At 43.5% G+C, this 27,648-nt stretch overlaps 1 protein-coding gene across 1 annotated transcript in view; it reads left to right on the forward strand.

The window, feature by feature from the left end:
• Positions 1-27,648, forward strand: part of Gk5 (glycerol kinase 5) — a 71,290-nt gene that overhangs the window by 37,703 nt on the left and 5,939 nt on the right. Inside the window, exons 7-13 of the mRNA XM_038322253.1 lie at positions 1,633-1,694; positions 1,863-1,936; positions 2,141-2,201; positions 4,283-4,409; positions 6,688-6,792; positions 23,048-23,142; positions 26,626-26,729. Coding sequence (XP_038178181.1) covers positions 1,633-1,694; positions 1,863-1,936; positions 2,141-2,201; positions 4,283-4,409; positions 6,688-6,792; positions 23,048-23,142; positions 26,626-26,729 — 628 coding nt within the window. The remainder of the gene's footprint in view (positions 1-1,632; positions 1,695-1,862; positions 1,937-2,140; positions 2,202-4,282; positions 4,410-6,687; positions 6,793-23,047; positions 23,143-26,625; positions 26,730-27,648) is intronic.

Consider the following 27,648-nt stretch of genomic DNA (forward strand, 5'->3'; position numbering starts at 1 on the left):
AAGGAAATATTCACTTATACATCCTACAGAGTGGGAAAAATCTTTGCCACTTACACATCAGACCAGGGATTAATATCCGAATATTTAAAGAAGGTAAAATTTAAACACAACCCCCCCAAATCATCTTAAAAAAGAAAAAGAAATGCCCAACAATTACTCTTAAAAGTGTTCAGTATTTTTAGTCCGGAGGGAAACACAAATTGAAATGGCTTTGAATTCCATTTTGCCCAGATCAGAGTGGCTATCGTCAATAGGATAAATAAAGCCAGTTGTCATTAATCCCTGCCTTTGGGAGGCAGAGACCAGTGAATCTCTGTGAGCTCAAGGCCACCCTTGTCTACACAACAAGTTCCAGGCTATCCAAGCCAATAGAGAGAGACCCTGTCTCAAAATAAAATAAAAAAGAAAACAAAGAAGAAAAATGGCAGCAAATGCTACGCAGATGTGGGAAGAGGAGCCCGAATTCACTGCTGCTGCTGGGAACCTGAGCCTGTGTGGCCATGGTGAAAACCAGCCCAGGCGATGCTCAATAAGCAAGAAGAGAATTGCCCTATGGCCTGGCTTTCCCACTCAGGTGTGTGACTGGAGGACTCTAAGCATGCCACAGAGACAGGGATAGGAACAAAGAGGATGATGGAATACATGTGACATCAGATCAAAAGGTCTATCTAGGGGAAGGAAGGGAAACGTTAGAAAGGGTATGGGTCATAGGGGAAGAGACAAATTAGAATAAAGTGTAGTAACATATATGAAAATGCCATAACGAAACACATTGATTTGTGTGTGTGCTAACTTAAAAAAAAAAAAATAAGGGACTCGAGTGGTGGCTCAGCTGTTCAGTGCCAGAGACCCACATGTTGGCTCACAACCATGCCTAACTCCAGTTGCAGGGAACCCACGCCCTCTTCTGACTCCCGGGGCACCAGGCATGTGTGTGGTGCCCAGACATCCATGCAGTCAAAACACTAATACACATAAAGTAAATATAACTTTAAATTTTGAAGAAATAAGCAAAGCAGGGATAACACTGTACTTGGATATGATTGGGGGTGCAGTTAACACTTTACACCTCTTCCCTTCAAACTCAGGATCCTCTAGCCTTATCTAATAAAACTGCTTTGGTAGCATTCAGGGGCTGGTAAGATGACCTAACTGGTAAGGATGCCAAGCTTGTTGACCTGAGCTAGTCCCTAGAACCCACCTGGTAGGGAGAACTGCCTCCAGAAAGTTGTCCCCTGACCTCCAGACGCAGACAGTGGTATGTGATGGGGGAGGGGTGCTGGTGAGAAGGCCCAGCAGGAAGACATCTGCTGCCTAGCCTGAGGACCAAATCTGACCCCTGGGACCCATGGTGGAAAGGGAGAACAGATTCCTGGAACTGTCCTCTTCTCTGCACTTGTGTGCCGTGATACACAAACATATACGCTACGCATACCTAATTGTAATTTTGAAAATTTTAAATAAAATCTTAAAAGAAAAAACTGTAAAGGTTCATAATGATTTGGTGGGAATTTTCCTGGAAGCATTCATTTTAGGATGAATTTGAAGGTAGACAGCGGTCTAGATTATACACCAAGGTTAGGCGACTTCTATTACCTGATAATAAGTGTGCTATTTCTAATGTAAATTTAGGTTCTGCGTTTGCCACGGATTATTCAAATGCCAGTACAACTGGATTTTTTGATCCATTTGGGGTAAAGACTTTTATCTTCTTTTTTGAATCACCAGCTTTTTCTATAATTTAGGCTAGATTCTTTTTTAAACTGATTGTAGTTTGTTGCGTACAATGTGATTTTTGCAATGTGGGTAGAGGTTCGATGCATTCAAGCTTGCCTATCCTGACGCCATATTTTCATGCCCAGATGTGTTGGAGCAAGCTCATAGCCACCATAGTTTCCTTACCGCTCTCCATCCTGCCTCCTGTGAAGGACACAAGGTAAATGTGAGCCTCAGACACAGACCTACGAAACTGCCTTTGAATTCTTTTTGCTTTGCTGGGGAAAGGGATTTTTTTTTCTGTGCTTTTGATGCTTCTGCATCCGCTCTGTAACTCTGTAGCCTGTGTGAAAAGCAGTTTGCTGGATTTTAGAATGAATGTATCCAGAGCAACAACTAACTCTTTCATCAATCTTATTTGAAGCCATAATTTTGGATCAGTGGATGAAGAGATATTTGGTGTGCCTATACCAGTGGTTGCCTTGGTAAGTAGAAGACATGGGGGTGAAAACTAAATGAATATGTTTGAATAGTTGGGAGCTAGCTTTAAGAGAAACACAAGGTCTTCGGTAGACTAAAACTAATGCCTGAGCCAGGTGTGGTGGCTCACGGGGCTTTAATCCCAGTACTCAGCGGTGTGGAAGGAAGATCTTTAAGAGTTCAAGACTGGCCCATATAGCACATTCTAGGGCAGCCAGGGCTACATAGTGAGAACCTGTTGTCCTCAGTGGGGTCTCAGTTAGAGCTTTTGCCACCATGTGTGAGGCCCTGGGTTCAGTATCAGCACTGAAGAAGAAACAGACGTTAGGCCTTTCGTGTCTTTTAAGTTGAAAGGGTTGTGCGTAGAATGAGAAGCATCCCTTGTGTCCTGGGTGGAGGACCACTGGCCAGACTTCTACAGTGGAAGGACTCCGTAGCCTTCCCAACTGTTACATTTTCTAGAGATACTGTGTTCTGAAAACTGTTACTTCTGTTGATGCTGCGGTTTTAAAACCAGTGAGGGGGCCGCTATTTACATTTCATCAGAGCAGCCCAACTCAGTAAATAAGCAATTGACATCAGAGGAGGGAGTTGGAGTCAGCGGTCACAGACCGTTTAGCATGCAACTGCCCGAGTAGATGCCGGTCAAAAAGTAAAGCAATTGCTGAGAATGGTTCACTCTCGGATTAAGGTGGCTGAGATGAATAGAGTAAAGGGGGGGGGTGCTTTGGTTACTTGATTTTTAAAGTGAAGTTGTTGACTTATGAACAACAGGGTTTTATTATGTAGCCTGGGTTAGTCTTAAATTCTGTGTAAACCACTTAGTCTCTAAAGTGCTGGGATTGCATGCATGTGCTCCCCTGCTCAGGTGACTTTATTTTTTGTTGTTTTTGGGGGGTAAGTGGCATGATTCTGTATTTAGTCCAGGCTTACCTCTGACTTAAATTGCTCCCTTCAGACTCTCCAGTGCTGGGGTTGTGTGTTCAACTATGCTTAGCCTCAAAAAGGTTTATCTTTTATTTTTTAAACATTTATCACTTTTTGTATGCACGTGTCTGTATGTCTGTGTGTCTGTGTGTACATGGCATGCACGTAGAAGTCAGGGGACAACTTCAGGAGTTAGTTCTCTCTTTCCACCGTGTGGGGGTCCCAAGGATCAAACTCCGTGTCAGGGTTAGTGGCAAATGCATTTATCTGATGAGCCGTCTTGCCAGCCCTATTTTTATTTATTTTATTTCTTCGTTTAATATGGTGCTAGTGACCATGGCCGTGTGCAGATAAGGCAAGCGTTCTGCAGTGATGTGTGCCTAATAGTCCTAGCTGCTCGGAGGCTGGGGCACGAGAAGAGGTTTAGGCCACCCTGGTAAACATGGCAGCCTGTCTCTAAGAAGAATAAAAGCAGAGCCCCAAGTGTAACAGTGCAGAGAACTCATGAGCACATGTGAGGCCTGAGAGTCCATTTCCAGGACTGTAGGAAGTCAAATAAGCAGCTTTATGTATGTTTACATGTAGCCATGGTAACAAAATTTAAATCTTTTAAAACAAGAAATGGAAGTTTAGGCTAGGTGGTAGAGACACACACCTTTAATCTCAGCACTTGGGAATCAGAGTCAGGTGGATCCCTGAATTGTCTGAGGCCAGCCTGGTCTACAGAAGGAGTTCCAGGGCAGCTAAGGCTACACAAAGAAACCCTGTCTTGAAAAATCAAAGGGAGAAAAAGAAATAGCTGTTTATGACATGGGCGGTGTAAGACTCACACTTTATTGTACCTGTCGCTCTTGGTAAAGGAGAAATTTGTGAGATCAGTTATCTTGACAAGTGAATGAAACCTCTGAGCTGAAAATGGAAAGGCAGTTTTTCGGTACAATTTTTATACTGACATTTCTAAAATTACATTTATTAAAGTCGTGAAGTAGATTGGCACCAGAAACCCTCAGCTGCTGGCAGTGCTGCCCAGAGAAACCTGAACTATGTAGCTGTTGTCTTAAGGAAATGGCGGGGGGGGGGCAGTGAAGTGTGGGCCTGGCGTCCTGTAAGGGGAGATGGACGCTGGTAGAGTGTGCATCTGACCGTTCAACCTTGGCAGGTTGGTGACCAGCAGTCGGCCATGTTTGGAGAGTGCTGCTTCCAGACAGGAGACGTGAAATTAACCATGGGCACCGGGACATTTTTGGATATTAATACAGGAAACAGCCCTCAGCATGCTAATGGAGGTAAATAATCAGGATATATCTTATTACTAAGATAAAAACTATACTGTTTCTTTGTGATGCATGTACCGCCACCACCCCACCCTTGACTATCCTGAAACTTGGTCTGTAGACCAGTCTGGCCTCAGACTCAGAGACCAGGCTGCCGCTGCTTCCCGAGTGCACCACTAAAGGCATGCACCACTACTCCTGGCTAGATACACACAACTTTAATCCCAGCACTTGGAACAATGAAGTAGGATGCTATCCTGACCACATGTGCTGTGTTCCTGGACAGCTACATACTGAGGTCCTATATCAAAGGCAAACAAATGAATATCTTGGTACTCTTAGTAGTATTGTACCTCTGTTATAACTACAGTTATAGAAAGAAATTCATCGTTTAAATAACAAGCTTCAGAATATTCTTGTTTTCTCTTAATGTATTTATTTGTAATCAGTACTTATTTTAGTTAGGGTTTCTATTGCTCTGATAAAATACCATGACCAAAAGCAACTTGGGGAGGAAAGGGTTTATTTCAGCTTACAATTCCATGTCCCAGTCTATAATGAAGGGAAGTCAGGGGAAGTCAGGACAGGAAATCAAATGGGGCTGGAACCTGGAGGCAGAAGCTGATGCATAAGCCATGGAAGAGTGCTACTTACTAACTTGCTCAGTTTGCTTTTTTCTTTTCTTTTCTTTTCTTTTAATTTTTTAATTTTTTGAGACAGAATTTCTTTGTGTAGCCTTGGCTGTCCTGGAAGTCATTTTGTAGACCAGGCTGACCTCGAACCCATAGAGATCTGCCTGCCTCTGCCTCCAGAGTGCTGAAATTAAAAGCATGCACCACCACTGCCGGGCTCTAATTTTCCATTTTATGTTAAAAATATTCTCTGATGTATTTTTATTATTAGAGTTAATTGATCCCCACTACCTTTACATTAATTAAAATAAGTTAGCAGCATTAAAAATAAAGATGTCGCCAGGTGGCAATGGCGCACGCCTTTAATGCCAGCACTTGGGAGGCAGAGGCAGGTGGATTGCTGAGTTTGAGACCATACTGGTCTACAGAGCAAGTTCTAGGACAGCCAGAACGATATAGAAAAATGTCTCAAAAAAACAAAAACCCCAAAGATATTAATAAAAAATAGATGGATTAGGCTATTTTGGTCAGCTTTCCAAATATTTATTTGTATTACATATTACATTTGTTTAAATTTTACTATTGTAGTCTAAATCTGTCTTTTTCTTGATTATTTATTTATTTTGGGGGGCTGCTGGGGAATCAAGCACAGGCTTTAACATGCTAGACAAGTGTTGTACGCCTTGGGATCCAGCCCTATTTTCTTTTACTTATGTGTTAGAAACTTTCAGGAGAGATCGTTGCCATCTAGTGATCTAAACATGTTTAAGGCCTTTTTAGTTATTTGAGACTGAGTCTCACAGCCTAGCCTGGCCTTGAACTTGCTATGTAGACAGAGATGACCTGGAACCACTGATCCCCTTGCTCCCACTTCCCCCATGCTAGGGTTCTAGCTTTGCCACCATGCCTGGTTAATATGGTGTTTCAGGTGGAACCCAGGCTTCGTGAAGGCCAGGCAAGCACTTAGACAAGTAAACTACACCCCATCCCCAGCATTGTCAAAGATGCATTTAAATTTTTTTCCTGCCTTCACTCTACAGCCTGGTCCCTTTCCCCTCGCTGGCAAGGGTCAAAGCTAGAAAAGTTTGTCACTGTATTTCACCGTCCTGACTTGGGACTTTGCTTGGAGACTACAAGTAGACACACGGTGTGGTTAGTTCTCTCTAGGAACCTTTAGTTTGCAATTACAATACTCACTGCCATGTTTCTAGAGATGTGGATGTGTCTGTAGCTATCAAAAACTAATGGCTAAGGGTTGGGAACATAGCTCAGTGGTCAAGTATCTACCCAGCATGCACCAGGCCCTTGGTTCAATTCCCAGCTCCCCAAACCAAGATCAGCATCCAACAGCAAAACGAAGAACAAAAGCAGAAACCTCCCCTTTACATTTATTATACAATACTGTACGCTGGGCATTGGGCTTGTTCCTTTGTGAGTTAACTCTGCTTATGCCTACAGCAGCTCTCGGGTAGGCCTCTTTACACTTGCAGAAACCAAGGCTGAAAGTCCAGAAACCTTAAGACCCCACCTAGTGAGGGCTGGGATGTGCACTTTGTGGTTGCTTGTATCACCAAACTGTTAAGTTATGGTTGGTGCTGCCATGAGTCATGTAGCTGTTATTTGACTTCCATTGTTGGTTTGCTTGTTTGCTTTCTAAGGCTTTTATCCATTAATTGGATGGAAGATTGGACAAGAAGTTGTATGTTTAGCTGAAGGCAATGCAGGAGACACGGGTACCGCTATAATATGGGCTCAAAAATTAGGTAAGTCACCTTTAAACAGAATCCACAGGCTGGACTTGAATTCAAGGTTGCCACAGGTTTTAGACCAAGAGGCAAAAAGAATGGACCATTCAAATGAGACATTAGAATAAAGTAACATGTATTAGTAGAAAATACAGAATATTATTATTTTTTTAAACATCGTGTTGGTAAAGGCTAGGTATTAAAACTAGGAATTGAAAAGGAAAAAAAAAGACTATAATCATACATGCTTTCTATTTTATTTTATTTATTTAATAATTTTGATTTTTCAAGATAGGATTTCTCTGTTGTCCTGTCTGTCCTGGAACTCACTCTGTAAACCAGGCTGTCCTCAAATTCACAGAGATCTGCCTGCCTCTGCCTCCCGAGTGCAGAATGCAGGGATTAAAGGCGTGCGCCACCACTGTCCGGGAACTTTAAGGTCTCCCCTAACGTAAACAGCTCACCTATTAGAGGGGCTCTCACTTAGCTCCTCGTCATCCTCCTCGTCGTGGTTTGCAGCTGCTGCCATAGTCTATTTCTGCCTCTGTGGACTTGCTTCCTCTGGACATTTTTTTTTTTTTTTTTTTTTTTTTTTTTGGTTTTTTGAGACAGGGTTTCTCTGTGGCTTTAGAGCCTGTCCTGGAACTAGCTCTTGTAGACCAGGCTGGTCTCGAACTCACAGAGATCCGCCTGCCTCTGCCTCCCGAGTGCTGGGATTAAAGGCATGCGCCACCACCGCCCGGCCCCTCTGGACATCTTATAGCCACGTCATGGACTCTGCTCTGCAGCACCGGCGTCTTCCACAGGGCGTTTTTGTGGTCACTCAGGTTTTAGTTTCTGTCGATGCGTCCTCCTCACTGATGACTGGCACTCCACTGTGTGACTACATCATAGTTTGTCTGCCATCTGCTGGTGACCTTTTCAGCTGGTTTTGTCTTTAGTAATATTTATTGCATTTTTATTATGTGTGTGTGTTCCATGGCGTGAGTGGAGGAACTGGAGGAGTCAGCTCTCCTTGTGTGTTGTTTGTCTTTCTTAGTGTGCAGCTTTGGCTAGCCTGAGACTCCCCGTGTAGACCACCCTGGCTGCCAGTGCACAAAGATCTACCTGTCTCACTTCTGGGATCAAAGGCATTCACACCACACCTAGCTATTTTATTTTTTAATTTACATTTTATTTATTTATTTGAATCTTTAGTTTTCCATTTTTATTTTAAGAGATCACCTACATTTTAGTAAATTTAAAAGATATGTACCCATTGATCAGATTTATTATCCATTGAGTTTGATTTTTTTTTAGGTTCAATCCTTAATAAAATAATTTATATTAGTATCTGAGATTCTTTAAGCTTTCCAGGCAGCCGCTAAAACTGCAACATAGTTTTCTTCTGCAGATCCTTGGGCATTCTGTTACAGGGCTGAGTGACATCAGCAGGGTGGCTACACTGGTGTCCAAATACCCCCCCCCTTTGAGTCTTACATTTTATTGTGTGTGGGGGGGGTATGGGAAAAGGTGGAACTCAGAGGTCAATCCAAGGGAGGTGGGGCTTGATCACTCTCTCTGTCTCAGTCTGTCTCTGTCTCTCTTTCTCTCCCTGTCTCTAACTCTGTTTCTCCGTCTCTGTCTCTTTCTCTCCCTGTCTGTCTTTCTGTCTCTGTCTCTTTCTCTGTCTCTCTGTCTCTGCCTCTCTCCCTATCTCTGTCTGTCTCTCTCCCCCCTGTCTCTGTCTCTCTCTCCACCACACAGGTTGTTAAATTCAGCAGCACTGACTGAGCCATCTGCCGCCCTGGGGAGTCAGCCCTCTCTGACAGCATAAGGCACTGAACTATCGTGCCAGTCTCTGCTTTTGCCTTTTGGCCGTTATGAATAACAAACAGCCTGTATATTATAAACAATATTCCATGTGCAAAATGTGAAATAGATACCTGTCTTAGTCTACTTTCTATTGCTGTAATAAAACATTGCCCCAAAGCAAGGTGGGGAGGAAAGGGTTGATTTGGTTTACACATCCCAAGTTACAGTCAATCCAGGGAAGCCACAGCAGGAACTGAGGCAGAGAGCATGGAGGAATGCTGCCCACTAGCTTGCTGCCCCTGGCTTCCTCCGCCTGATTTCTTACACAGCTCAGGACCACATGCCTGGGGGTTGGCACTGCTAGGTGCCCTTCCTCATCAATCTAATTTAGAAAATGCTCTACATGCTAGCCTATAGGCAATCTGACAGAGCTATTTTCTCAGTGAGGTTCCTCTTCCCAGGTAACTTTAACACGTGTGTCAAATTGACAACAACAACAAACCCAATAGCTGGGACGATTCCAGACTATTTCTAGTGATTGTCATTCATGGATGTATGATGTGGTCTGTGATTTTATATCTGAAGGGTTGGAATAAGCTGATTTATTAAGGAAAAAATTATCCTGTTGGCAGAAAACACTCTCAGAGGACAATGCCAAGTGACTTTCCCTCTTTTCTTCCCTTCCCTGCGATCAGACCCGAGATCTTGCACTCGCTAGGCAGTCACTTTACCCCGGAACTACATTCCTGCCTGTCCCCTCCCCCTCTGTGAGCTGCACCCGCTGTTAGATGAGGATTGCCTGGATTTCTTGTGGCCTCTGAAAAATAACAGAAGGGGAGACTGACCCCAGCTGAGGGGGATGTTGTTATTAGGGCATTAAGGATGGCAGTCCCTCTGTGGGACGAGCAGGGGGCTTGATCTCATAGGGCAGAAAAGGGAACTTTGGGGGTGGAAAGTTCCACCAGCAAATCTGTTGTAACCTCAAGGCCAAGGCAGCTCTTCTTATCACAGGTTGACCTCTTGTCAGGAGTCTCTGAGTTCCTAACTGCCTGCAGATGGTCTTGTCAACGTCTGTCTGCTTCCTTTGTCAGGCCGGGATTTCATTTCGCAGTTCTGCTGAGGCTCTTTGTTTTACGTAATTAACCTTCACTTACAGCTACTTACCAGGGAAGAAAAGTTTATTTCAGAGCTACGTAACCCTAAGTCTTCTTTCTTAAGTGCATTGCTTTTAACAAACCCCAGAAGTCTGCCGTGAGTTTGCCGTGGGGTGGCTCGGGGTAAAGGCACTTAATGACTGCAAGCCTGTTGACCCGAGTGAGACCCAGAACCTGTCTGATGGAAGGAGAGAGCTGATTCATACAGATTGGCCTTTGACCTCCACACTGGCAATCGTACCCTTACTCGTGCTCCCCCCCCCCCCAATAAATAAAGTAAAAAAGTTGTCAGGTCCAAAGGAAACTCCATTTCCCCAAATTCCAAAAGGAAAAGAAAAACCAAAAAACAAAATGGCTAACTGTGGTGCCTATTAGCATACCAAAGCCCAAGCCGACTCTCAGGCTCCCTCTGTATGAACAAGTGCCTGTTATACAACTCAGAGTCAAAGGTGCCCCCCCATCCTAGCCCTTCTCACCTCCTCTGCACTAAACTTCCCAGATCATGATCTTCCCTCCCCACAGAGACTCATTCTCCTGATAGCCCTGCTATTCTAGCTGTGTACTCCCAACCATGTCTCCCCCTGCTCTCCCTCCCTCTTCCTTCCTTCCTTTCTTCCTTCCTTCCTTCCTTCCTTCCCTTTTCTTTTCTTTTCTTTTCTTTTTTTTTAAAGATTTATTTATTTATTATGCATACATGTTCTGCTAACATATATACACCAGAAGAGGTACCAGATCTCATTATAGATGGTTGTGAGTCACCATGTGGTTGCTGGGAATTGAACTCAGGATCTCTGGAAGAGCAGCTAGTGCTCTTAACCTCTGAGCCATCTCTCCAGCCCCCTCTTTTCTTGTCTTTCTTTTTTTTAATTTTCGAGGCAGGGTTTCTCTATGTAGCCTGGTTGTCCCTATTTTTAGACCAGGCTGGCCTCGAACTCACAGAGATCCGCCTGCCTCTGCCTCCCGAGTGCTGGGATTATAGGCGTGCACCGCCACCACCCAGCTCAGAATGAATATATATATATATATATATATATATATATATATATATATATACATATTTCTTCTGTTTTTAATAAATGCTTTTCAGTTTTACCTATAGAGAGAGGAAGAACAACCTAGACTGTTTATTTAATTTTACATTCGTTGGAGCCAAGTTCTCGGCTGCGGTGGGGCAGGTGCTGTCCCTTGCCTGGGGATTCTCACAAGGAGAAAGCCTCTATGGAGAGCCAGGACCCTGACCTTGAGAGGCAGCAGGTGGCTCAAATTGGAGATAAGCCCTTTCTGAACATCAAAATGAAACAATTGTTTCAGCTAGAGGAAAGGGCAGCCGGTTGAAGATTTACCTTTAAATTCAATCTGGCTGTAACTGACATCTGCTCCATTTGTCTGAAATCCACATAAAGAGTAAACATTATTTGATGTATCCCTCTCTGAGAATTTTAATTAGTACATTGAAAAAAAAAAGTAAACTGTATTCTGGAAAATAGCTTCTCAGACTTAGTAGCCCTGCTGTTCTCCCAGGCTCTACACAAGCCATAGATTTTTGTTGCTGCCTCCTCCTACCCTTCTACCCTTAAGTGAGAGGGAAAACTCAGAGTGGGGTGAAATCACACAGACACACACACACAGACACACACACACACAGACACACACACACACAGACACACACACACACACACCTGTAACCTCAGCAGGACCGGCACCACAGGTTCTGGGCCAGCCAGGGCTACATGGAGACCCTGTTATCTATCTTTATTTCAAGTTTGTTCCTTCCTTCCCACAGTTCTGCACAGTCCTTCTCTAGACTTTCTGCCTCACTCCATTGCCCTCCCCTTCTTCCGCCTGTCTTTGTTACTTCAGGCTTACAAACATGGCACATGTGTGCGCTTTGTTGGTGAGTGGTTGGGATGAGCCCGCACTGTATCCTGGATGGCGTGGGTGCTGCTCCTGCTCTCATGGAAGTCCCAGTCTCCAAGAAAGACATACTTGAAGTGGAAATTAAGAAACAAATACTGATGTGGGTGCAGTGGTATGTATCTTTAGGCATAGCTACTGAGACAGGAGGATTGCTTGAGCGGAAGTTCTTCAGGCATAGCCTAGGTAATAGATGAGTAAAGTAAGGCAAGAGTGATGGGCCAACCATTACGTCAGCTCCCTGGAGGGGTATTTTAATTTGAGGCTACCCCGAGCCACATAATGAGCACCGGGCCAGACAAACGGGAGCTGCCTAGTGAGTCCCTGTCCATGAAAATGATAAATAAGGAAATAGGTAGGCTAGGGTTTCATATAGTGGTAGAGTGCCTAGCATGTTTAAGGCCCTGAGTTTAATTGATTGCTAAAATTTTAGGCTTAACACACACACACATATGTATCTATTTATAATACATCTATATCAGTGCTAACTTTTAAGTGGAACGGCAGCAGAGCGAGGACTTTCTCCAGGGAGGGTCAGAAGGCAGCTTTAAAAGTGGTTAGACTGGCTGGGCACTGGTGGCACAGCCAGGTGATAGCGGTGGTGCATGCCAGCTTTAACCCCAATCCCAGCACTCGGGAGGCAGAGACAGCTGGATCTACAGAGTGAGTTCCAAGACGGGCTCCAAAGCTCCAGAGAAAGCCTGTCTTGAACAAAACAAACAAACAAGAAGTGGTTAGGTTGGTGGTCAGGTGGAGGAGGCCTTCGGTCATGGAGTGGTCCGAGCACCCAGGGCCACTGTGGGAGGAGGAGCGGGGAAAGCATGGCCGAAGGCCCTGCTTCTCTTCTACAGTGGTGGCAGTTCTCAGCTCCACTGCCCCAGCTGACAAGCGTCTGGGGACATCTTTCTTAGCAGGATCACTTTTAATTGCTGGTCCCAGTCACGTCTGCCTGCTCCAAGCACTCCCCATTAGACTTCTTTGTAAGTAAACACCCCACACTGTTGACTTGAAGTAAATGGCTCCTGCCTGTTCTGACTACTTCCCAAGAGAAAGTTGACCTCTTAGAGGAGGGGATTTTTTTTTTTTTTTTTTTTTTTTTTGTATGCCTGTAATCTCAGCGCTGGAGACCGTGAAGAGGAAGGGATGCTGTGAATTCCAGGTCAGTCTGGGTCAGACTGAGGCCTGCCCTAGCTAGGTTTCTGCTGCTCTGCTGAAACACTGGCCTAAAGCTGCGCACTGGTGGTGCACGCCTTTCACCCAGCACTCGGGAAGCAGAGGCCGGCGGATCTCTGTGAGTTCGAGGCCAGCCTGGTCTACAGAGTGAGTTTGGGACAGGCTGTTACACAGAGAAACCCTGTCTCAAAAACCAAAACCAAACAAACACTGACTGAAACCAACTTGAAGGTTCACTTAACACATCAGATCACAGTCAACCGTTGAGGGAAGTCAGGAACCAGGGAGGAAGACGGCTTACTGGCTTCTTCCCCGTGGCTTCCTACCCTTGCTTATACAACCCAGAAACTGATGGAGGCTGTAAATGCCCACAGACAAGCCCAGGGACCAATCCAATGGAAGCTGTTCTTACACTAACGGTCCCTTCTCAGGTGATTCTAGCTTGTATCAATTGACAAAAACTAACCAGCACAGAGGCCCTGACTGAAAATAAATGAATAAATAAAAATTTAAAACTTTTTATTTAGTTTATTTTTTATTTATTTACTATTACTTTTTTTTTTAAGTCAGGGACTCATTGTGTAGCTTTCCTGGCCTGGAATTGACTGTATAGTCCAGCCTGGCCTTGAACTCACAATTCTTACACCTCAGTCTCTTGAGTACTGGGATTGCAATCATGTACTGCCATGCCTGTATGATTTTACTGTCTAAATGTGGAGCATTACCATGGTTTCCCAAAGCAGAGCCTTGTAAGTAGGGGCACTAAGAGGTGCTGACTTCTGTCCCGTCACCCTGTCTCCCACGTTGTTGGATTTGCACACAAGCACCCCTACTCATTGGGCTCTCCTAATTTTAAAAACTTACATGTAGCAAATGTTCTTAATTCTCCTTCGTTGGAGATTGTGGGGTTTTGGTTTTGTTGTTATTTGAAGTTTAGTTTTACTGGATAGAGAATTCTGGGACAATAGTCTTTTTTTCTTTCATTATTTAAAAGATGATGCTCTGGACTGGGGTATAGCTCAGTGGCAGAGCTCTTGCCTGGCATACACCAGACCCTGGGCTTAGTTCCCAGTACTGCAAAATAAATAAATAGAAATAAAAGATAAAAAAGGGCATTGTTCTACCTTTTGGCTTCACAGTTTCTGATGAGAAATGCCCAGTCCACCATCACTGAAATGTTTCTTCCTAACGTGTAGCTTGGCTGTGGTTTGGTTTTCGTCTTTTAAGACAAACTCTCATGTGTACCAGTTTGTCCTGGAATCCCTAGGTGGTGGAGGATGACCATGAACTCCGTCTCCCAAATGCTTGGATTACAAACCTGCACCACCACGCCTGGATGGTGTGGTTCTAGGGATAGAGTCCAGGGCTTGTGAGTGCTGGACAAGCACTCTGCCGGCTGACCCTCATCCCTAGCCCCTCAGTTTTTCTTTTTCCTTTGCCCTTCGCTTTTGGTGTTTAGCTCTGTTATGGTGTGTCTAAGCATATATTTATGTGTGGGATTTGTCGAAATTACTTTTTGTTTGCTTAGAGTGCTCCTCTCCCCCGCCCCCACCGCTTCCTTCCTTCCTCCTTCCTGAGGTAGGTCTCTCTCAGTAGCCCGACTTTTGATATTCTTTCCGTCTCAGCCTCTCGGGTACTGAGATGCTTGGCATGCGCTATAGTGCCCAGAGTAGAGTTATCTATTGGTTATTTTGAATTTATATATCAATTGTATAAGCTCGGGGTATAGTTGGACAATAGAGTATTTTCCTGGTAGTAAGGCCTTGGGTTAAAGCCACAACCATATGCATTTGCAGAGCATGGTAGCATCTACCAATAATCCTGACACTTTAGGGAAGTCAAGGTAGGAGGACCAGGAGTTCAAAGTTATCCTGGACTATAGTGAGTTACAGACCAGCTTAGGCTACATAAGACCCCCATCTTTATTTGTTTGTTTGTTTGTTTGTTTTTTCAAGACAGGGTTTCTCTGTGTAAAGTCCTGGCTATCCTGGAACTCGCTTTGTAGAACAGGCTAACCTCAAACTCAATGAGGTCTTCCTATCTCTGCCTCCCAAGTGCTGGGTTTAAAGGTGTGTGCCAACACTGCCCGTTTTATTTATTTATTATATATACAGTGTTCTGCCTGCATGTATGTCTGCACACCAGAAGAGGGCACCAGATCTCATTATGGATGGTTGTGAGTCACCATGTGGTTGCTGGGAATTGAACTCAGGACCTCTGGAAGAGCAGCCAATGCTCTTAACCGCTGGGCCATGTCTCTAGCCCAAGACCCCATCTTTAAACATGAAGAAGCCTTCTGTCTTAAAGGGGCACCACATTATGTTTCAGTTCATGTGTTGACCCTGTGGCGTTTGAACGAGAGAAACATCTGTTTCCTCAACACTCAGCCCTTCTTGGTAGTAAACCTCAGACTCCCTCCCAGCGTTTGCAGTGTGTGTCTGAGATGGTCTCCTGCGCTGCTAACCCTGCTGAGCAATAGCTCTGGATTTGGGGGTGCTGGGGATCCGGCCCAGGGCCTTGTGCATGATTCCAGGAACCCCTGAATTCCAGGGTTTTTTTTCTTTCACTGGTGAAACTTTATTGTAATTTAATTTTTCAAGGGGTAGTCCTTCTGATATTTACCCTCCTCCCGTTGAGGGCCCTTTACTTTCTTCTTATTTTTCCATGGTCCTAGAGGCTATGTTTCTCCCATTTGCTTCTTCAGTCTTTTTTCAGATAATCTGTCATTGTGCCTGCAGTTTTACTGATTTTTTTCTCTGTTATCTCCATCTTCTGAGCCCATCCAGTGATCTCATATTTTTATTGTATTTTTCATTTCTAAAATCTTTGTTTGGCTGGTCTTCATCTCTTCTTTTTTAATTGGAGAAGAGAACTTTTTTAAAGATTTATTTTGATTTTATGTGTATGTTTGCCCCATATATGTGCTTGGGCCTTCAGAGGCCAGAAGAAGACCTCAGATCCCCTGGAGCTGAAGTTACAGACAGTTGGGCTGCCATGGGGGTGCTGAGAATCAAACCTGAGTCCCCACAAAAACAGCCAGTTCTTTTAACCACTGATCCATTTCTCCAGCTCCCTTCTGTTTTTTTTTCTTTTGCCTGCACTTTTTGCCTTTTGTTTCAAGTCTGTTTCTCAGACAGTGGCCATAATAACTGACTTGAAGTTTTTCTTTTATAATCTCAATGTCTATGGCGTCTTAGATTTATTGTCTATTCCCTTGCAAGAGAGAAAATTAATTAATTTTAAGGTGTTTCTGCTGTTATTTATGAGACTCTTGGTTTTTTTTTTAAAGATTTATTTATTTATTATGTATACAACATTCTGCCTCCATGTATGCCTGCACGCCAGAGGAGGGCACCAGATCTCATTACAGATGGTTGTGAGCCACCATGTGGTTGCTGGGAATTGAACTCAGGACCTCCAGAAGAACAGCCAGTGCTCTTAACCTCTGAGCCATCTCTCCAGCCCTGAGACTCTTGTTTTAAAACCTATAGGAAATTTTGAAATTTTAAAGTTTTACTTTTTTAAATTAATGCTTTATTTATTTGTTTTATGCTCATGAATGTTTGCCTGGTGCCCATGGAGATCAGAAAAGGCTGTCAGATCCCTTAGAACTGGAATTATGGATGGGTGCTAACTATCCCATTAACTGGGAACTGAACCTAGTAATAGGTTTTCTATATGTAGTAATAGATCAAGCAGAATTGAAAAAGATAAAGAACGGGTATATTTGAGCAAAGCAACTCCCTGATGGATCCTCTGGCCCCCAGAGATTGGGGCTGGAGAAGTTACAGGGTTGAACTAAAGCAAGGAGCTTATATACCCTGTAGGCAAGGGGTGATGGCCATGTCCGCCACAAGCTGAGTTTGTACCCAAGTCAAAAGCTGACTGCTTTAGGTGGGTCTTGGGCTACTGGCAACTTCACAGAAGGAGCTGCTACAGCTGCCAAGAAAGCAAAACTGGGCTTTTGGGCACCTTTTCTTTCTTGGGGATTCTCTGAGAAGGTGGGGTTTGGAGAGAGAGGAACGGGGCTTTCCGGATCAAGCAGGAGTGATCTGGAGGTTCCAGCCAAACACCCTCTGCAAGATCAACAAGAGCTCCCAGCCACTGAGCCAGCCCTGCAGCCCCTGAAGTTGTTCTCCTAGGAGGTACATTTGGATGTTTCCATTGCCCTTCATCTTTGCGCATCTTTTCTTTTGCTTTTTGGATCTGTCTCTCACTTGTGCCACCTGGCGGCAAGTCTTTGCAGTGTTCAGCCTAGAGGTTTGTTCTCTCTCTGATTCTGTTTGTGTGTGTGTGTGTGTGTGTGTGTGTGGTCACATCTTCTTCACGTGGGCAGCTCTGGGTGGAGAGAGAGGTCAAGCCTTTAAAAAAGATCTTGAATGCCTTTCTTTCCGGGATCTCCCTGACAGTTTGGCCTGCTGTGCCCTGGTGAACTGGCTAGGTAGTGTGTTTTTAGTCTCCCTCTGCTGAGCACATTCTGCAACTACAAGGCAAGAGGGATGAGAGAGGAGAGGAAGAAAGAAAGGGGAAGCCTTTTCTGTGTGCCCTTGACCTGACTTTCCCCCCCCCCCCAACTGTTTTTTTTTTGTTGTTGTTGTTGTTTTGTTTTGTGGCTTTTTCCCTTTTATTGAAAATAGTTTGTTTTGTTTTTGTTTTTTACATACATAGTATATCCTGATTACTGGAAACAACAAGGACATGGCCACTCCTAGGTATGGATTGAAGAGAAAGTTTATTGTAGATCAAAGGAAGAGCATGACCAGGGGCATCTAGAAGAGTCCAGACTGAACTGGGCCATGAGAGGAGAGAGAGAGGAAGAGAAGAAAGAAGGGTCAAGAGAGGAGTCATGGACCAAAATACCAGGAGACCACACAGCCAAAATGGCTGAGGTTATATGGGGCAGAGCAGTTACTGGGGGAGGGGCGGTGAAGAGTAGGGGCTGGAGAGTTCAGGTAGGGGGCAGGGTGAGAAGTGCTGAGGAGCCAGGACTTTGTAACAGGTCAGGACTGAGGGTAGCTGGTGGCCAGAGTCCTCCTTGGTATGTTAAATAGGCACTCAGTCATTTGTCCAGGGTTTGAGACCCAACACCCTCCCTTACCACTTTCCAGTTCCTCCCCACCTCCCTTCCTACTTGGATCCATCCCCTTTCTGTCTCTCATTAGAAAACAAATAGTTGTCTAAAGTATAATAATAAAACATAATAAGATAAAACAAAAACCAACATATTAGAAACAGAAGGAAAAGAGTCTAAGAGAAGGCATAAGAATCAGAGACTCATTTGTTTGGACATTCAGGAATCCCATTAAAACTGTAAACTGAAAGCCATACTATATATATACATATATATGTGTGTGTGTATATGTGTGTGTGTGTGTGTGTGTGTATAGTTTGTTTTTGTTTTTTGAGACTGGGTTTCTCTGTAGCTTTGGAACCTGTCCTGAACTAGCTCTTATAGACCAAGCTGTCCCTGAACTCACAGAGATCCACCTGCCTTTGCCTCCTGAGTGCTGGGATTAAAGGTATGCGCCACCACCTGCCCAGCAAAAAATATTTTTAATTTTATGCCAGGCATAGCAGTTCACATCTTTAATCCCAGCAGAGGCAGGTGGGTATCTGTGAGTTCAAATCTTGCCTGGTCTACCTGGGTACCCTGTCCCTTTAAGAGACAAGTCCTGCCCACTCCCAATCCCTCCTGCCCACCAGGCAAGGGGTTCTCCCTCCTCCTTTCCAGCCAGCTTTCTTGCTCTCTCTCTGTAGAGGTGGCTTCTGCCTCTCTCCCTTCTCCCCCACTTTTTCCCCTTCCCCCTTCTCTTTCCCTCTTTCTCCCCCCCCCCCCCACTAAATAAACTCTATATCCAAGTTCTCTCCACATGGCATATCTGTTTCTCTCCCACCTGCCAGGGCACCCATGCGGCCTAGGGTCACCAGCATCATAAATGATAACATACAGGATAGCCATGGTTGCATAGTGAGACCCTGTCTTGAAAAAAAAAAAAAGGTTTCAAGCCAGGCGGTGGCGGGGCACTCAGGAGGCAGAGGCAGTCGGATCTCTGTGAGTTTTAGGCCAGCGTGGTCTATGAGACCTAGTTCCAGGAAAGGCTCCAGAGCTACAGAGAAACCGTGTCTTAAAAAACCAGGAAAAAAAGTTTTAATTTTTTCTCCTAACTTTAAAAAATGTATTTATTTATTTAATCTGTATAGATGTTTTACTTGCATGTACATCTGTGCATCATTTATGTGCCTGGTGCCTTTGGAGGCCAGAAGAAGCAATGGATGCCCAGGAACTAGAATTACAGGTGGCCGTTAGCCACGCTGTGGGTGCTGGGATGGGACTCAAGCCTGGGGCCTCTGGAAGAGCAACCAGTGCCCTTAACTGCTGAGCCATCTTCTCAACCCTGGTTTATTTTTTTAAGGCAGGGTCTCTCTGTTTACCTAGGTTGGCTGGTCAGTGAGCCTGCTCCCACTGTGCTTGAATTACAGGCATACAAAACCGTGGCCAGTTTTTATATGGGTCCGGTGTATTTGAACTTGGGTCCTCCTGCTTGCACAGTTAGCACACTTACCCACTGAGCCATCTCCTCAGCCCTCATCCTGAGTTTTTGTTAAGACTGCTCCTGTGTGTGTTGCCAGACATAGGACTGCCTGGAGTGGGTGCAGCCTGCCCTCCTGTGTACTCAGATTCCACGACCTCATCCCATGGCTGGGTCTGTTGTCCTGGGCCTGAGGTTGCGGTTGCTGTTACCATAGGAAGTTGGACATCAGAGAAAGAAAAAACTCCAAGAGCAAAAAGTAGAGCTCTCCCCAGAGTGACCAGTAGAAGCCCCATCCATGTTGGAGTGCTTTATAGTTGAGGTCAGTGTAGATGAGGTTTTCAGGGTTCAGACTGTCCTGGTCTATGCCAGGAGACACCAGAGGGAATAAGGACAGGAAACTGACTGGCAGTCTGGTGGCTCTTTGTGTCTTCCCATCTGCCTGCAGCCTGTTCTGAGCCCTCAGGTAGCTCTGCCTCAAATTCTGTGCAGAATTCTTAGATGCATTCAGTGTGGAGGGTGTTTATTCCAAAAGCTTCACCAGAGAGCCAGTGGAAAACAATTCAAACGGAAGATCATTTAGAGAAATTCTTCAAGCAAGAATGGAACAAACAGTGAAGAATGAATAAGTGAGCACTTTTTTATTGTTTCTTTGTTGCCTAGGGTTTTTTTATTTTGTTTTTTCAGACAGGGTCTCATCATGTTGCCAAGACTGGCCTTGAACTTTGCTTCTCTAATGCTGGAATTAAAGCATTCAGCAAGCTGTCTAGTTTTGATTTTACTTACATGTCTTGCCTTTTTTTTTCTTTTTTCTTTTTTTTTGGGTTTTTTGAGACAGGGTTTCTCTGTAACTTTGGAACCTCACGAGGAACTAGCTCTTTTTTTAAAAAATATTTATTTATTTATTATGTATACAATATTTTGTCCCCATGTGTGCCTGCAGGCCAGAAGAGGGCACCAGACCTCATTATAGATGGTTGTGAGTCACCATGTGGTTGCTGGGAATTGAACTCAGGACCTTTGGAAGAATAGGCAATGCTCTTAACCACTGAGCCATCTCTCCAGCCTAGGAACTAGCTCTTATAGCCCAGGCTGGCCTCGAACTCACAGAGATCTGCCTGCCTCTGCCTCCCGAGTGCTGGGATTAAAGGAGTGTGCCACCACCCAGCACATGTCTTGATTGTAAAAATTAAACATTACCTTTTTTGGTGGGGGGATGCAAGTCTTTTGTAGCCCAGTTTATCCTCATATTTTCTCTCAATTTTATCTCAACTGGCTTTGAACTTCTGGGTTCCTTGTCTTGATCTCCTAAATGCTAGGATTAAGGGCATGTATCGCCATGTCCAGCTATTGGCTATGTTTTTTTTCTACTTATTTATTTATTGTAAGTGTGCAAGAATGCCACAGTGGAGGTTGAAGGACACCTTGCAAGAGTTGGTTATGGTTCTGTCTTTCCTTGTGTGGCTTCTGGGAATCAAACCTAGGTCATCAGACCGAGTAACAAGTACCCTTACCTGCTAAACCATTTCACAGCCCCATTTTTTTGAAGGGTAGATTTGGGGGGAATCAAGAGGGCTGAGAAAGGGTCCTCATGTAGTATAAGCTGATCTAGAACTTTCTTTATAGCTGGAAATGACCTTGGTTCCCCTGCCTCCATCCTAAGTGAATTTCTTCAAACATGTGATTTTTTTAAATACCGGAGGTATTTTAATTTGTCTTCTGGGCATTCTGACCAAATGGATAAAACTTAATTGATCTAGAGACTGGAGAGATGGCTCAGTGGTTAAGAGCACTGGCTACTCTTCCAGAGGACCTGGGTTCAATTCCCAGCACCCACATGACAGCTCACAACTGTCTGTAACTCCAGTTCCAGGGGATCTGACACCTTCATACCAATGCACACAAAATAAAATTTAAAGCAAAAAAAAACTTAAATGAATCTGATCTCTGTCGTAAAGTTTGTAGATGCCATACTGATGGATTGATTGCACATGGTTGTAATCACAGTACATGGGGAATAGAAGCAGAATGAGTAGTCATTCAAGACCATCCTTGGCTACATATCAAGTTTTAGGATAGCCTGGGCTACATAAGACACTTTTAAAAAATGTTACCTCGTTCACAGAGGATCAAGTTCATGGTTGAGAAGGTAGCATTTTCAGCTAGCTCTTATAACTTAAATCAACCAGTTTCAATTCTCCTATGTGCCGCCCCAGTTCTGTTGACTTCATGTATGTGTTAACCATCCTGTTCACTGTACATCTGATGGCATCTCCTCTGACTCCACCCTTCTCTCCAGTGTTCTCTATGCTCTGGAATCTCATGGCACCTCCTCTGACTCCACCCTTCTCTCCAGTGTTCTCTCTGCTCTGGAATCTCATGGCACCTCTTCTGACTCCACCCTTCTCTCCAGTGTTCTCTCTGCCCTGGAATCCCTGTCTAGCCATTGGCTAATTAGCTTTTTTTTATTAACAATGAGACCAACCCATCTTCACCGTGTACAGAAGGATTATTCCACAGCAGCTCGCCCTGCACAAGACCCTGGCTCTTTTGTCCTTTGGTCCACAGCTCTAGGCAAGAGAATTCTATTGATTTTGTGCTTTTTTTTTTAAAAAAAAAAAAAAAAAAACAGGGTTTCTCTGTATAGTCTTGGCTATTTGTATCTTTTCCTTTTCTCTCTTCTTCCCACTTTTTATAGCCCTGTCTGGCTTTGAATTTGATATATAGGATGTATAGCTGAAGATGCCCTGAACTCCCAATCCTCCTGCCTCAGTCTCCTAGATTTGAACATTTTCCTCCATATGTCATATACTTCAGTACAAACTTTAATGAATGAATTAAGGCTTGATTCCTTTTGTTTGTTTGCTTTGTAAAGGAGTGACCTTTAGTCTATTATCGCTCCCTTATTGAACTCATGAAATTAATTTTTTTTTCACTTGATCCACTGGGATCCTCTTGATCAAGGGTTCCTTAGGTGTGTTTATACTTGATCAAGTGGATCCCATCAGATCAAGTGAAAAAAGCTTATATAGGTAGAGGATTTCTATGTCAAGCAAACTGGGCCATCTCTTATCTCTGAATCTTCTTTTGTTGTTGGGCTTGTGTGCGCACGCGCGTATGCATGTGTGTACATGTGTATACTGAGAATCAAAGCCGTAGAATTCCTGCATATTAAACACACTGACATACCTACTTGCTGTACCACTGAGCTATATTGCCAGACAAAGGAGAATAATCTTTTGTTTGTTGCTTTTGAGACAGGATCTTACTGTGTAGCCCAGGCTAGCCTTCAACCTGAGGTTCTTCTGCCTCAGCTTTCCAAATGCTGAGATTGCAGCACCCTGCCCATTTGGGAATAATGTTGGAAGACAACAACAAGGAACAAACAAAAACAACCCATAGGATGGGTTCCCCATCTTTGCCCAAATATCCCTAATGAAAAAGCAAGGCCTGCTGCATACGGAACTTACCTGAAAGCCTGGAGGGGAGTCTCTCTTGTCCAAACCTTTGCTGGAAATCTTGGCACAGTGATGGGTCAGGCAGAATGCCTCTTGTGTTGATCCTTTTAAAGAAGAGCTTTTACATTCTAGTCCTAAGTGATGGGGACCCTCTAACTGCTGGCTGTGTAACCTGATTCTGTTTGCCCTTCTCCCACCCCCTTCCTCTTGTTTTAGGGTTTTGTTGTTGTTCCTGTGTTTGTTTTTGCAGATCTTTTCACAGACGCTGCCGAGACTGAGCAAATGGCCCTGAGCCTGCAAGACTCCGAGGGGGTTTATTTTGTGCCCTCGTTTAATGGATTACAGGTATTCTTTAAAAAGTTACAGCATTTGTGAGCATTTGTGAGCAGTTACACTCTGTGACTCTGTTACCTGAATGAATAACAGAACTGACATGAAAGGAACATTCTAAGACGAGGAAACTATGCTGAGTTAGCACAGATTCTGTAGGCGAGCAGTGTGTTCTCTAAGACTCTGATGGTTTGGCTGCAGTGATAGAATTCAGCTGCTGTCAACTTCCAGCTCTAAACCTAAAAGTTAGCAGGTTTGTCATAGAACTTTTAATATGGCGTAGAGTTGGGTTATAAATAGGCACTTCTGAGTTGTTGGGCTGTAAAAGGGGCTTTTTCTGTCCTACCTGGTCCCAAGACCCTTTTAAAATAATCACTCAGAGACTTAATATTAATTAAAAACTGTTTGGACTATTAGCTCAGGCTTATTATTAACTAGCTCTTACAACTAAATTAATTCATTTCTATTAGTCTATATTTTACCATGAGGCTCATGGATTGTTACCTCATATCTTGCTTCCCCGGTGACTGCTGGCATCTCCTTGACTTTGCCCTTCTCCCTTATCTCTGATTGGATTTCCCACCTGACTCTTATTCTGCCTGGCTATTAGCCAAATCAGCTTCTTTATTTACCAATGGTAATAAAATATATTCACAGCTTACAGAGGGGTTATCCCACAGCATTTCCTCCTTCCTTTCTCCCCCCTCCCCCTTTTTTATTTTTCAAGACAGGGTTTTTCTGTAGTTATTGGTGCCTGTCCTGGAACTAGCTCTAGTAGACCAGGCTGGCCTCTGACTCACAGAGATCTACCTGCCTTTGCTTCCCAAGTGCTGGGATTAAAGGTGTGCACCATCACCGCCCAGCTCCTTTCTTTCTAATCAATTAGAAAGAAAGATCTTAATTTTAACATAGTAACACTGCATACAATAAAACAGTTATTAAATAAGAATAACAGTTACAATATTTAGTTTATTTGTATTTGACAAATTTAGAGAAAATAATTATCCTGTCTTGGTGAGTCTAAAGTTTTATATATCTAATTTTTTTTATCATAACTAAGAAAAGCTATAATTGTAACTATCTAGTCTTCAACTCCATCAAAGACCTGAGAACGAATTAATATTACCTGAGTAAGTAGGAAGTGCAAGCAAGTGACTTTGAAAAAAATGCAAGAAATTACAGAAACAGCTGGCTACCTGGACATTTTCCCAAGATTTTTTTTTTTTTTTTTTGGTAACATTGGGGCATCCAACTTGGGCTATAGGCCTAGAATATTTGACAGACCATTTTCAGAAGCAGGAAGATTTGAGGACTGTCCTACCCTGTCTCAGCAAAGTTCACCAGTCGCTTTTTCTTGTGTCTGGATTGGACAGCATGATTACTGTCAGTAGTCAAGGCAAGGGCAGTTTTTCCCCAATAGGCCAATTTTGCCGAGAAGAAAACAAACTCCATGTGGAGTGTCTTCAGTGACCATCATCCTGTTGGGAGTAGATCAGTGCTGCCAGGAGAAGTCGTTTCTCACGTCAACAGAATTATAAGTTATTAAAACATTTTAAATGCTATATTCTGTAGTGTTTGAAGTATATGAACATTACCTATTTTTGTAGAATATATCTTTTCACACCCAGAAAAACCTAACTAACATGACTATGAGTTTGACAAACATGGATGCTTATTAACCTTTAATTCTTATTAACCTATACAGTTTAAAGGCTAAAGCTGCACATACAGTGTGTATCAGCAAATGGGTATTCTCTTACTTAAGAGAACGTACTGTGGAGAATGAGAAAAAGTCACTGGCCCTGGTAGTACATGACTTTAATCCCAGCACTAGCACCGTGGAGGTAGAGGCAGAAAGATTCTGTAAACTCAAGGCTGGCTAGGCCTTCATAGAGAAACCTTGTCTCAAAAACAAAACAAAACAAAGAAAAGAGAAGAAAAATGACATTATGGTACATACATATAGCTATGTATTTATTCTGAAATGTCTCTTTAGGTTTCATTAGCCTTTTTTCCAAAAATTAATCTTACTTTTCAGCTTTTATAGTAGATAGTGGTTCTTTTGCTTGATCAAAAGTGACCTCAGGCCAGGCAGTGGTGGCACACACCTTTAATCCCAGCACTCAGGAGGCAAAGGCAGGCTGGTCTCTGAGTTCGAGGCCAGCCTGGTCTACAAGAGTTAATTCCAGGACAGGCTCCAAAGCTACAGAGAAACACTGTCTTGAAGAAAAAAAAATAAAGTGATCTCAGTAAAAGGCCTGACTTTGAAATACTTAACTTTATAGCTAATTATAGAATTGTCCTTGCCTCTGACTTAGAATGCAGCCACAAGGATGTAGGAAAGTTCTCAGGTGTAGAATTAGGAATAAAGTTAACCTGGCAGTGGTAGCACAAGCCTTTAATCCCAGTACTCAAGAGGCAGAGGCAAGCAAGTATCTGTGAGTTTGAGGCCAGCCTGGTCTACAGAACTAGTTCCAGGACTGCCAAGGCTATACAGAGAAACCCTGTCTCCAAAACAAACAAACAAAAGTGAGTTCTAGGACAGCCAGAACTGTTACAAAGAGAAAGTCTGTCTCAAAAACAAAACATACAAAAAGCAAAAATACTCCTTAAAAAAAGCAGCTCCTGTAAATATTTTTCAGGTCTGGGGAAATAGAATGTAACTCTATTAATAAAGCACTTGTCTAGGATGCATTAAGTCCTGACTTGATCTCCAGTATTATAGAACAGGACATGGTGGTGCACGCTTGTAGGGTTGAAGGAAAACCATTCTCGGAGATTTTATAGTGGCTTTGTTTTCACAGCATCCCTATAACTTCTCATCGTGCCACGTACCTCTAAATAATACAGAGCATATGGTTTAACAGGGGTGAGGGAGGGATTCAGCTTGCTGTACTTCCAGAGGGCTAGCTAGCATTTGCTAGCTAGCATATAGTTCACAATAGCCTATAACTCAGGCTCCAGGGAATGCAGTGCCCTCTTCTGGCACTTACAAGTACCTACACACATGTGGCATATGTCCACAAGAACATAGGCTGTACATAAAAGTTTAAAAACCAATCTGAAAACCTAGATCTTAAGCCTGTAATCTCAGACTTGTGAGATGGGAGCAGGATCGGGGGTTCAAGGCTGGCTATGCCTACATAATGAGTTCAAGGCCAAATTTGCGTATATAAAAACTTTATTAAAAGACAATAGCCAAATACATTGGCATATACCTTTAATCTCAGCTCTTAGGAGACAGAAGCAGGTGGATTTCAGTGAGTTTGAGGACAGCCTAGTCTACATAATGAGTTCCAGGCCAGTTGGGGCTACATGGTGAGACCCTGTCTCAAAATAAATAAATAAATACGTTATCTTGCTTAATCAGCTCTCTGGATTGTAATTTATTTTAAGTTGTTTAAATAGTATTCTTCTAGCATGGCTGTGTTTTGTGATACATGTCGAGCCTGTAGATGAAATTTAGAACATAAATGTGTTCTTTTCTCTCTTCTTCAGGCCCCACTGAATGATCCCTGCGCATGTGCCTCTTTTATGGGTTTGAAGCATTCCACCAGTAAATATCATCTTGTCCGAGCGATACTGGAGTCAATAGCTTTCAGGTAAAGCATGCTGGAACTCCCTCTGCCACCTTCGTGTTTTGTATTTCCTGGAGATTTGCTGCCAAACGGAAATTTTCCACCAGAAAGGATTCTTTTTAAATACGTGTTTCTTTATTTTGTGTGTGTGTGTGAGTGCTTGAGTATATGTATGATAATGCTCTGCATTCATGCAGAAGGCCTCAGAGGCCAGAAGATGTGCTGGATCTCCTGGAATTGGAGTTACAGACAGATGTGAGCTTTGGTGTGGGCACTGAGAGCTGAGCCCAGGTCCTCTGCAAGAACAGTTAGTGCTCTTAACCACTGAGCCATCCCTCCAGCTCTTGAAGGGTTGTTTTTGTTTTTGAGACAGGGTATCATACTGCTCAAGCTAGCCTGAAACTCATAGCCCAGGCTGGCTTCAAAGTCATGGCAAACCTCTTGTTTGGTCTCCCTAGTAATGAAATTACAGGTGTGAACAACTTAATTTTATAATGAAAGAGAAACTTTACTTAATTTAATTTATTTAAGAATGTTTATTGGGGGCTGGAGAGATGACTCAGAGGTTAAGAGCGCTGAATGTTCTTCCAGAGGTCCTGAGTTCAATTCCCAGCAACCACATGGTGGCTCACAACCATCTGTAATGAAATCTGGTGCCCTCTTCTGGCCTGCAGGCATACATGCAGACAGAATACTGTAAACTAAATAAATAGACCTTTAAAAAAAAAAGAACGTTTATTGTATGACGTATTACTTGTATATATGTAATATGTGTATGGGTAGGTATGTTTGTGTGCTGTGGCACACATGTGGAAGCCAAAACAACTCTGTGGAGTCAATTCTGTCCTTCCTCCTTTATGTGACTTCTAGGGACCTAACTAAGGTCTCCAGGCTTGGTAGCAAGCACCTTCACCTGCTGAACCACCTTGCTAACACTCTTAAT

Source organism: Arvicola amphibius, chromosome 3 (assembly GCF_903992535.2).
Source record: "Arvicola amphibius chromosome 3, mArvAmp1.2, whole genome shotgun sequence".
NCBI lineage: Eukaryota > Metazoa > Chordata > Mammalia > Rodentia > Cricetidae > Arvicola > Arvicola amphibius.